The 12,052-nt window shown below is 45.3% G+C and overlaps 1 protein-coding gene across 2 annotated transcripts; it reads left to right on the top strand.

The window, feature by feature from the left end:
- The first annotated feature begins 3,163 nt into the window (after positions 1–3,163).
- LOC135377369 (protein phosphatase PP2A 55 kDa regulatory subunit-like) lies at positions 3,164–11,096 on the top strand. Of its 2 annotated transcripts, none has more exons than XM_064609728.1 (8): positions 3,164–3,293; positions 3,922–3,987; positions 4,299–4,396; positions 4,453–4,885; positions 5,875–6,039; positions 8,068–8,329; positions 8,391–8,514; positions 10,502–11,096. In XM_064609728.1, the coding sequence occupies exons 1-8, from the start codon at positions 3,257–3,259 to the stop codon at positions 10,652–10,654; spliced, it is 1,338 nt and encodes a 445-aa protein (XP_064465798.1). In that variant the 5' UTR covers positions 3,164–3,256; the 3' UTR covers positions 10,655–11,096. The 2 variants fall into 2 exon arrangements, with proteins under 2 accessions (XP_064465798.1, XP_064465799.1); XM_064609729.1 differs by lacking the exon at positions 3,164–3,293 and adding an exon at positions 3,596–3,793.
- Positions 11,097–12,052: the final 956 nt, after the last annotated feature.

Below are 12,052 nucleotides of genomic sequence, written 5' to 3'. Positions count from 1 at the left end.
AACAGTACAGAATTCTAGTCGTTCAAGTGCAAAGCAGTTCTTTAGATGCTTTGACGTCACCAGCGCATGCTCGGAACAAGGCGCGGAGTGAAAACAGGTGTAAAGGACACCGCTACGTTGTTCACGTGCCCAAGGTCGCTTGTTTGTTTCGCTTTTCAGCGGCGTTTGGATTTGCTTTTTGAGTAGCATTGACTGTAGTGTTAGTATTTCGTGCTTTCCGTGTGTTGAACAAAAAATGAAAGGAAACAGGTGTGAACAAAAAGCAAAAATAAACGATGGCGTTCATACCCGAAAACTGTCGTAAGTATATAACAGACACAAAAATGCCCAAAGCATGACATTTTATTTTGACCCTGACCAGTGGCGGAAACATTTCTGTCCCCTCCCCAGTTACGCGCTTCAACCAAGGCAAAGGTTTCAATTCAGTAACTGCCCCCCACCCCCACCAAACGACGGACTGGATCCGCCCCTGCCCCTGACTGAATGCTTATTATGTACAACGTGGACACGTAGTCTTCTGCCAATGTGTGGGAGCCCCCCCCCCCCCCCCCCCCCCTAGATTCAGAGCCATTTATAGCCGAGCCCTATAAACGGCTCTGCCTAGATTGTATCATATCTTCTTATTCAACACACACAACACTGAGGTTAAATAAAATAGTGAATATTTGTGTGACCATACTCCAGTGATGGGCACTTTGTACTTTACTTTGAGTAAATTTCCATTTGTGCACTTTATACTGTACTTCAAGCCAGTGGCGGATCCAGGCGGATCGTAATAGTTTTCCTCCTAGAAAAAAGTTAGTTAAGAATTTAAAAAAATATATTTTTCCTCCTCTGCCCTCCCCAATTACGCGCTTCGACAATGAAACCCCTCAACTGGTCTGGAACCGCACCTGTTTCAAGTTCTTTCCGATCAAGTACCCAACTGGAAATGGAAAGACAAAAAAAATGGAAAATATCAAGTAATTAAATGTTGTTTCTAGAAGCAGTATTTTTGAACAAGAAAATGGATCGCTGTCCTCCTTTTTCATAGTATATACCGAGAGGTGCAAGCATTTAATAAATCAGGAAATAAAAAAACGCTTTCCACTAGCACAGCTGGGTGCCTGAGCAGTTGTGAACGGAAATTTTGCCTTCCGTTATACAGTTCATATTCATGCGCAAGTACTATAACTAGCTGCGCTTCAGAACTAGCATTTGTGGTGGTGGCAGGGCCGGAGAGGGGGGGGGGGGGGCGAGTAAGGCGACCGCCTTAGGCTCCGTGCACGCACCCGTCAACCAGGGATTACTTTTTTTTTAATACATATATATTAAGTATACACTTAATCGTGTGAAACAGGCCCCGCGATGTGCCGTTGCCTCAGGCCCCGCACACCCCTAGCACCGGCCCTGGATGGTGGTGACGGTAAAAGGGCTCGCCATTGTCGGCCTCACAGAGGTGGGCAACGTCACGACTTACGCCCTGGGGGAAATGTGCGTCCTGGGCCGACTTCTAAGGGAACTGTGCCGATATATGTCTGAAAGCGTCCGAGGAAAACCCAGGAAAATCCCCAGCATTTGCAACTAGCATTTATAGCCAATCAAGACATGAGTACTTGATCAAATTTTGTCACCACCAAACGGTGGCACTGTGCAAACTAACGTTGCAAATTAGAAAAAAAAAAAAAAAAAGGTGCGGGGGGGGGGGGGGGGGGGGAAGGTGAACTAAGAAAGAGACGCAATACATAGTCTCGTTTTGTACATGTACGTACATTGCAACTAGCAGTTGATTCGCGGCGCTCATAGGGAATAAATAAATGAAATAAATAAAAATAACATTGCAACTTGAAGAAGAACAATCTTTTGTTCGAAATATCGGCGGCTCCTGTCCTGAGGCAATTCCCTTCGTACTGCAACTTGCAAGTTTTCCCTGTTCAACATGTTCCAACTTTTGCCTAGATTTACTGCCCTAACTCAGTTGCAATGTACTCGATAAGTTCTTTAAAATACAATCCCCAGTATTGTACTGTATACTTAGAGTACCACTGACACCAGGTATACTTTGTACTTTCCTTTAAGTACAATTTTGGGTACTTTGCTCATCACTGCCATATTCCTCTGACGTCAAGGTGTTTTTTTTGTGGTTACCACATCAAATACATTTTATCTCGCTTTTCACTTGGCTTCTAACTTTGTTTTATGCTCTCTCTTTTTTTTTTTTTTTTCGTACTGCCTAGCGCGCACATCGAATATACCTTAACCTGACTGTTTTTCTTTTTCTGTGGAACCTTAGCTCGGCCAAATCTTCCTTCTTCTTTTATTTTATTTTTTTATTTTTTTATTGGGGGGGGGGCAATAACCGCAAAGCGAGCGAAGGCCGTGGCGAATGTCTCGGAAAGTTTCATATGCCAATGCTCAGACATGTTACCGGCCTGAATTGGTGGTGGTGGTGGTGGTGGTGGTGGTGGTGGTGGTGGTGGTGGTGGGGGGGGATGGAATGGGGCGCCGGTTGAGATCTGGAGTCCCCCTGAATTCAGGACGCTGCGCCGCCCTCGAGAAAGTCAACGGCACTTGCAGTCGCTCGTGCCCAAGAGGCATTTCCCTCAAGACACGTTATAATGTAAGGTTCATGCCGTAGTTGTTTTGAAGGTTACAAATATACAACGAAGCAGGAGTGCTCAGTGTAACATTTTGACAGGTCATTCAGTTTCTGTACCGCCCCCCCCCCCCCCCGCCTTAAAAAGAAATATGTCGATGCGTTGTAATTCTGTCCAGCAACTGGATAAAACCAAATGCATCGGAGAAATGAAATGACCTGTCGAAATGTCACATTGCTGCTGCTTCGTCGTATAATTGTAACCTTTAAGGGACCCTCATCACACACCACTATAATGTCCCCCAAAATCTTGCACCCTCCCCCTCCCCCAAAGGCACCTGCCAGAAATGCAAAAAGACGAGGTATGTGCATCCCGCTCTCCCCCACCCCAAGATGAAAATCCTGGGAACACCCCTGGTCCAGTTAGAACAGTACGACGAATTTTAATTTTTTTTATATAAAAAAAAATTGCCAGAAGAAGGCGCCACTGCATTTCACAGAAGGAAAACTAAGGGAAGATGAAACTGATGAAACACTAAAAGATAACATTATCAGCTACCACGTGCGTTAGCAGCAGAAATACTGAGGCCACCCGAGCAAACAGTCCCCGGAGCCGTTTATACAAACCGTCGTACGGACAGACGACAGCGTGTGATCAATCAGACATAATCTGTGTATGACATGCAGCTGCTCCAATCCCGTGATGCCACTAATCAAGGTATACTGCACGACCACTGACACTGTGTCGCACGGCAACGAACTTTATTACTTTGTTGTACAAAGTTTGCATAAATGTTTAGTCGTTTAGTCTTCTCGAAGTGTGTACACGCGTAGGAACGCATCTTACCGATACTGGCACACAAGACGCGAGTGCCCCCCAAAAATGCCGTTGAAGGGCAGAAAACCCAGTAAACTGCCGACATTTTCGAACAGAGTCTGTTCCTCTTCTGGGCCCAGAAGATGAACAAATCTGCCTGTCGGCTCTCCGCCACTTGGCATTTTAAAAAATGCCGGATTCCCATGGTCGCCTGCGCGTGTGACGTCATGATGGAGCTTTTGACGGAGAGTGCGCCATCTTGGTGTCCTTTTCTGCTATTGAATTGTAAATCTAATGCCATCGAATGAAACTTACACATATAGAGCCACCAGCTACTGCTAGATAGTTTCCGAAAGGACAAAACGGACCTTCTGTGCGTTTCATTGCCGCTAGAATGGCAGGTAAACCCCAAAATTGCTACTCTAAAGTTTTAGCGCATAGATCGGATATAATGGTTGCCGCTTTGGTGCCCGGCATGAATCAAAATCGCGCTGTGTTCTTGTAAAAAAAATGACGTACGCAATTTCAGGAAATGGAGAAATTCAGTGGTGCTTCTCTCAGGTAAAAGGAACTTTAGACGATGATGTAACGGAAGGTGAGTGATGGATTTTGTATACATCGGTAGGCCTAGGTCTTGGAAAAAAGTCCAGTGAATGTCTTGTCAAAGCTATCTATTTGCATTTCAAGCAGAAGTCGTCTGCCGTTTTTAGATAAGAGCGTTCTCTCGTCGTGTGCTGCTAGGTTACTAAACATAAATAGCACGAAGGAAAGATCCAGGACAACGTTTCCTCTTAAGTAATGCAGTATACTTGTGAAGGTTACATTGTTATCATTGTTCTAAGTAGTCGACCTTTACAGTAAGTGCTGCTGAGTTTGTCCAAGAACGTTGTACGTTTTTGGTTTCAGCTGACATAATATCGTGTGTGGAATTCAACCACGACGGCGACCTCTTGGCTACGGGAGACAAGGGAGGCCGGGTCGTTATTTTTCAAAGGGATCCAACGGTGAGTTACCGCGACCACGCTCAAAGTTTGCGCGTAACCGATGCCTCCTATTGCAGTCGAAACAAAGTCAGCCGCGTAGGGGAGAGTACAATGTATACAGCACATTTCAAAGCCACGAACCAGAGTTCGACTACCTAAAGAGCTTGGAGATCGAGGAGAAAATCAACAAGATCCGGTGGCTGCGGCGCAAGAACCAAGCCCATTTTCTCTTGTCCACCAATGACAAGACGATCAAACTGTGGAAGGTGTCCGAGCGCGACAAGCGCATCGACGGCTACAGTGCCAAAGAGGCCCCCGTGACGACGCTGCGGGTGCCCACGGTGCAGCCCATGGAGCTGCTCGTCGAGGCCAGCCCAAGGCGCATCTTTGCCAACGCACACACCTATCACATCAACTCCATTTCAGTCAACAGTGACCAGGAGACGTACCTTTCTGCTGATGACCTACGCATCAACCTCTGGCACCTGGAGATTACTGATCAAAGCTTCAGTATCCTTTTTTTTTGTCTCTTTCGGAGCTCTTTGTAGAAATAGTGGTAGTTCTCTGAATGCTGGATTGTGCCATCAATGTGTCTGTTGATGACACAATCATTTACTAGTTGGACAATGGGTAACTAGAGTTTTGTAATGGGAAAAATATTCGGGGCACAATCAACGTTGCTCAGGATTGTGCCATCAATGTGTCTGTTGATGACACAATCATGTACTAGTTGGACAATGGGTAACTAGAGTTTTGTAATGGGAGAAGTATTCGGGGCACAATCAGCGTTGCTCAGGATTGTGCCATCAATGTGTCTGTTGATGACACAATCATGTACTAGTTGGACAATGGGTAACTAGAGTTTTGTAATGGGAAAAGTATTCAAGGCACAATCAACGTTGCTCTAGATTGTGCCATCAGTATACTCATATTTCACTCGTTGAAAGTATTATAATTAGTGACGACAAAGGGGATGTCGTATATATGTACTATTCTGCAGTAGTGTTGGTACTTTTGCACATGGCATGGTTACTACACATAGGATTGCTGGTACTGTAATTATGGCACACTATATAGCGCTAGCTTGAATAGTGCCACCAAAGGTAGTGGGCACGCCCTCGATAGTACAGTCTGTGATACTGTGAATAGTGCTGTCGATATTGCCTTTGATGGTGCCGTTGGCATTGCTGGTGACGGCACCATGAATATCATTATTGACAGCAATATCTGGGACACTAAATTGGTGCTGTTATTGATGTTATTGATTGTGACAAGGATGTGGGTATTACGTGTGCGGCTGTCTGTCGTCTGGTGCCACAAATAACGTGGCGTCACCTCCAAGGTCGAATGCGACGGCGTTAATATCGGGAATATTAATCCGTGTTCACAGTTTGTTTGTGTGTGTGTGTGTTCCGTACTTTTTGTGCAGTTTATTTCCGGCGTTGATGTCCGTACGAAACCGGCAGGTTGGGTGTGACATTTTCTTAATTAGGCTTCAGATATTGTCGATATCAAGCCAACTAACATGGAAGAATTGACAGAAGTGATAACAGCAGCAGAGTTCCATCCATCTCAGTGCCATACTTTCGTTTACAGCAGCAGCAAAGGCACTATCCGGCTATGTGATATGCGTGCAGCAGCTCTGTGTGACCAGCACGCAAAGTGTGAGCTTTCTTGCCTCGCGTTGGCTCTTCTCCGATAAGATTTATTCGCTAGCAGATTTGCCGCCGCGACATCGGTCACTGGTTCCTTTCTTATTCCCAAGTTTTTGTACTGTGTGAGTACTGTCTGTACGGTACCTGTAATTTTCGTATTTGCCGAGTCGGTAATTTTCTCAGTAGTGTAATGGCAGCGAGCGCAACCAAATTTTCCCAGGCCCGTATCGCGGTGGCAGTCTCGCCTTTTTCGCCTCTGTAGTGTGACGTCCGTGAGTAAATCGACGTTGAGCGATACCCTCTTACACAAGCTGCCATTTGTGGTTAGCAGGGTGGAGTGTAGTCGCATGAGAGGTATACTATGACGTATAACGTAATGGTGTCGTAACACAGTCCCTCTGCTAAGTATGGTTGGAGAAACGGATGCTGCTGTTGAACCATGAGGTACAGCTTCCAAGCCACGTGCTAGTTTATTCAAATTGGATACCTTCAGAAATGAGTTAAAAGGTGGTTTCACTCTCAAAGCATCAATTTGTCGATATTCGTTTCCATTGGTTTTGTTTCTACGTAAAATCGCGTTTGTACAGAACTCTATTGCCGTTGTATTTTGATAACTTTTCTATAATTCGGTTTCATGTTGCTATCATAACTTGCTTTTTGGGGTACAGTTAGTGACCAAATTTTTTGTAGGAGCCATAACAATATGTCTGAATTATCGATCAGTCTGACCGTGTTTTCCAAAGCAGCCAGAGGCCTCAAAATCTGTCAGTGCGTGTGTGCTCTATGATAAATAAATGTGAGAAGACTTCTACAGAAGGGGTCCTTCAAAAGTCAGAATTTTTGGAGCCTGAAAAATCAGTTTACGGCTGTATGTAGAGCTTTTTTTATTATCATTATTCTTTAATTTTTTATTTAAAAAAAGCTGCGAGAGTAGTACAGATGCAGCCTTTGCAGTTGAGCTATACGGCTAGGCGGAGTGACTAATTACCTCATATTCTTCAACTCTTTAATTAGCGGCTTTCAATCAAAGTGAGACAATCCTTGCTGATAGCCATTTCATCTTTTAAAAATCGTGGAACAAGCAAGTGCATTGAAATATCCACTGTAGAACCTTGCTATGCAAATGAGCCAAAACCTCAGGATTGCGTGACCTTTTCTGTTGGCGGCTCATCTGGGCAGCAAAACAGCTGATCTGGCCCGGGGATGAGCAACTACTCCAGTCATCCCCAACGCCCCGTAGGGCGCCCTTCCCGCCTTCCTTTCAGCTCATCATCTGCACGGCAAAATTTGGCAATGGATAATTCCATGCACATGCTCATTTCAGGATTTTTAAAAATTAGGATGACTTTCAGTTTGGTTTGTCACATTCTGCAATCTCACTTTTGCCCGGGAGCCCCCTTTTTTTAGAGTTCATTAATTTTAGGTAATTTGTCATACAGCTTAGTTAAATCCTCTCTTTGAGAGAAGGTGCACCTGGCCATATAACCCACTTGCAAAAAACTGTATTTACGCTGCTCTCATAGCTTTCTATAAAAAATCTGTATCGAATTGAAAAAAAAAAAAAAAAACTCGTATGCACCTAACAAATTTATATTTATAGGGGTAGCACAGCATCTTTCGTGCCGTCTCTATGGTGTAAGGAATATGAAAGAAAAGTTAATTGAGGCAATGCTTGCTCATGATATGCTGCCTGATATTGACTAGATTGGAACGCTCTTTTTTGTGTAATGTGTTTGCATCTTATTGCTATCTTGTTGCTTGATCATAATTGGTATCGCTTCATCGTATTATGTTTGCCAGGTATTGACTAGTTTAGGTATTGCCTCTTTGTTTTTGCATCTTATTGGTACCTTGTTGCCTGATTGCTGTTTGTAATTTGTCGTTTGTCATACCTATCTGGAAGTACCACCATGCAACTGCTGTAGAGGGTCAGGTGACTTTGTTGGGGATTTCCCCCTTTTGCATCTGATCCTCGCTTTCACCAAGAAAAGTGAAAACATAAAATAATAATAATATTGCGTGTTCCTCCCCGCACAGTGTTTGAAGAGCCAGAAGATCCGACGAACCGCAGCTTCTTTTCCGAGATCATATCGAGCATCTCGGACGTCAAGTTCAGCAACAGCGGCAGGTACATGATCTCTCGTGATTACCTGTCCGTCAAAGTGTGGGACCTAAACATGGACAGCAAGCCAGTGGAGTGTTACAATGTCCACGAGTACCTCCGTTCCAAGCTGTGCAGCCTCTACGAGAACGACTGTATTTTCGACAAGTTTGAGTGCTGCTGGAACGGCTCAGACAGGTGGGAGGTTGTTCCCGGTGGTAACTTTGTTCGAAATGAAAGCAACCCGATTTGTTTGCAGTGCCATCATGACTGGGTCGTACAATAATTTCTTCCGGGTATTTGACCGGGCGGCCAAAAGGGACGTGACACTGGAAGCCTCTCGAGAAATTGCCAAGCCACGGACGGTTCTCAAGGCACGCAAGGTTTGTCACTTTCGGGCATATCGCTTCTCAAAGGGACTTGGAAGGTCTCCCCTGGAGCAATCCATGGGCGTTACTCAGTTGGAGCTGAAGAAGTTATTTTGCGTTAACATGATCCTCACAGTCAAGATCTAAAGTGGGCAGTTGGGTTTGTAGATGAAATGCTGCTCTGGCCACAGAAAGATGAATATTGGAACTGACCTCACCCTCAACCTGAACTCTTGCGGTTGAGGTCACTTTCCTTTCGTCGTCTTCTCATTGCTGTTGCAACCGTGATGAAACTGTCTGGCAACCTGTCTCTCTCTCTCTACTTAGTGTGTAAGTAGGGTTGCCACCTTTCGTAGTGAAAAATACTGGCTCAGGGAGAGGAGGTGAAATAGAGGGAAGGGAAGTGGGTGAGAGGTGGAAGAGCACACACAGAAAACAGAGAGATGTTCCTGTGTGTAATAATAATAATGAATAACTAAGGAAATAAGTGGTGACTGTGGAGTTGGGGTCTATGCTCCAGATTTATTCAAGCTGTAGTGGAATGTTGAAGGGAAAAGCCCATATGAAAGGTCTTGAGTCACAAATACCGGCAAAAGGCTGCCGGTATCACCCTCCTACCGCCAACCGGTCGTGCCGGTATAATACCGGCCTGGTGCCAACCCTATGTGTAAGGTGTACCTTTTTTTGTCCATGCATAGGAGTCTCATTTTCTGCAAGGAAAAAATCTCTGGAAATCCACCTTTTGGCAACAAGGTTTCATTCTTGCATCAGATGGGCAGAGGAATTGGGACCAATCTGACCGGTCCACGTTTTCCTTCTCTCCCATTTGTACCGTCGCACATTGTGCCGTCTCCCATTGTGGTCTCACTAAATATTGTTGCCCTGTGTGGCATGGAGGTTCAACAAAATGTATCTAATCCTGAAAAATATGTGCTGGCTCCTGCTTGGCAACACTGTTGCTCCATCGTTGTCAAAGTTGCCTGCGATTTGCAGACTACAACCACCCTGCATTGTTGAGTTGTGCACGCCCGGGCTGTTGCTGGGAGATAATGCTAGGAGTGGCCAGTCCTTTGCTTTTCTGATACCTTATTCTTTGTGTTTTTCGGTACGCCGACAAAATAATTTGCTCTGATATTACCTAATCAAGTGGTCAACCTCAGCTACCTGATTGGGTGTGTCACTGCAAAAAATTCGGAGTACTTCGGTTTTTGATGTACAGTATCTTAAAAAATTTGTAGTCCTTTATAATGGTCACTCTGGGCTAACCACAAATTTGATATTTCGTATTCAGAGACTCGATATGCAAAACGTAAATGCTGTTGGTGAACATTTATGCGGGACGTTTTTTTTCTTTATCATAATTTTTATTTAAAAAAAACTATGAGAGGAGCATAGCTGCTGTTTTTGCAGTTGAGCTCTCCGGCTGGGTGGACACCCTCTCCAAAAGAGTATGCAACTACAAGACGGCTAATTACCAAAAAATTCCGGGCGAGAAGAACGCGAGGTAATGACGCAGGCATGGCGTGCTCCTATTGGATGAGGCGCCGACCGCCCCACGTGCGCGGCCCAGAAACGTAAACAGTGCAGAATACCTCATGCGTTTCCTACGTTTTGAGCGTTTTCTGCTCGAATATGGTGAATACGTACTGTGTCTACGAGTGTACGTGTTAAAACAGTGTGTTAAAATGACTTCTGATGTGCTTCTTTAACCCATTAGTTTCTGTGCGTGTTCAGCATCCTCGTAATGCTGTAAATTTTAATTGCGGAGGGTGCTAGTTACTTACAGTGTAGTCTCCTGTAAAAGGAACGCTACTTCGCTGCACATCTGCTCACAAAATGCCGTACAAGATTTGCTAGAGGTGTGCCGGATGGTAAAGTGCTCTAGAAGACACTTTCATATTGCTCCCTAAAACTTTGCGCTGCTTCTTGGAATTTTTTTGGTGGCTCGGGGGGGTATACCTTCTGTTTCGCTACTGAACGTGTCCAACCGTATCGCTCGCAGGTCTGCACGGGCGGCAAACGCAAGAAGGAGGAAATCAGCGTCGACTGTCTAGACTTCAACCGTAAAATCCTGCACACGGCGTGGCACCCGCTGGAGAACATCATTGCAGTGGCGGCCACCAACAACCTGTACATCTTCCAGGAGAAGCTGTAGCCAGCTGGTCGTGCCATCATTCCGTTGCTTGTGTCTGTGCCTTGTGGTCCCCCGTGTCGTTAACCCTGGCCGAACTTGTAAAAATGTACATAGCTTTATCCCCCCCCTCCTTTTAACAGTTTGACGCCTCCCCCCCCCCGCCCCCCTCCTTCTGTAACATACGGGTGGTTTTTTGTACGGCCAGTATTATGTGGGACGGACATGTCGGCACGATCTGGGCCTTTGCTCAAGGGACCGCCGTGCGAGGTGCACCACGGACTGCATTGCGGGAAGAGGGCCGACGTGGACAGTTTTTTTCCCCCCCCCCACAGGGTGGTGTTGCAGCTGTGCAGCGTCTCTGCACGATATCCTGTCTGCACACAGGGCAGAGGGGGCAGCTTTTCTGGATTCTGTTGACTTTTTAACCCTCATCACTGTTAGTTGGTATAAAGATTGAACCAAATATTGTGCAAGTTATTTTTTTTTTAACTTTTTTCTTTTTTTTTTTTTCAACTCGAGGGCACAATGGAGCGAACAACTGCCGAATTTTTTGGACGTGGGAGAACTTCTGCTGTTTGTGGGTGTTAAGAACGATGGACCACTTTTCAGGTTGAGAACATAGGGGAGGAGGGGGTCTGGTGACAATGGTGGCTGTGCTAGCTGATGAATAAGTCCTAGCGCACAAGTTCTAGCGGCCAAATAAGTTTTAAATTGTAATATAGCGCCTTGGTTTGGGTGATGCCCTGATTGGGGTGTAGGTTTGTAAGGAAGCATGGCTAGTCCTCCGTAGATGTTCCTATCATCACTGCATGAAAGCTTGTGGCTGTCCAAAATAGTTCTCGGCAAATCAGTGGGAACAATGTGATGGCGGGGGGGGGGGGGGGGGTTTCTCGAACTGTAGGGGGGTGCAGACTCGTGCGTTTTTATTTAGTAGGTAGTAAACGAATTGTTATAGGATGCTCAAGTTGATTATTGATGTACAAGTGCATGCGTGTGTATGTGTGTGCATGTTTTTTTTTTCCCCCACACATGGATTTTACCAAACTGTTAGATCACTTTTTGGTCCAGTTCTTCGCAAATATTGAGTTGCAGTGCCTGCCTCGTAACAATGAACAAAGGTCCCAACATGACTGCAGCCCTCTGTACGCCGTGTTTTATATATATATATACATATATATATATAATGGTTGACAAACTATCTGTTGGACTCTGCGGACACAGAATGGGCATGGCCCCGCACGGTGGCCACGCTTCTACGCACATTGTGGTCATGCAAGTAACGGGAGTTTATTGGGCCGTCATGACTGCGGGGGCCTGGTTGACCCGAAATAGTCGTGTTGAATCCTAATGGTTCCTTCTCCTGAGAGTTGTGACCCGGATAAAAGCTGCCAAATTGATTTTGGTTTTAATTTGTCTGTG

The sequence above is a fragment of the Ornithodoros turicata genome, chromosome 1 (genome assembly GCF_037126465.1).
Source record: "Ornithodoros turicata isolate Travis chromosome 1, ASM3712646v1, whole genome shotgun sequence".
NCBI lineage: Eukaryota > Metazoa > Arthropoda > Arachnida > Ixodida > Argasidae > Ornithodoros > Ornithodoros turicata.
The sequence above is the reverse complement of the archived record's forward strand: the minus strand, read 5'-3'. Positions and strand labels throughout refer to the sequence as shown.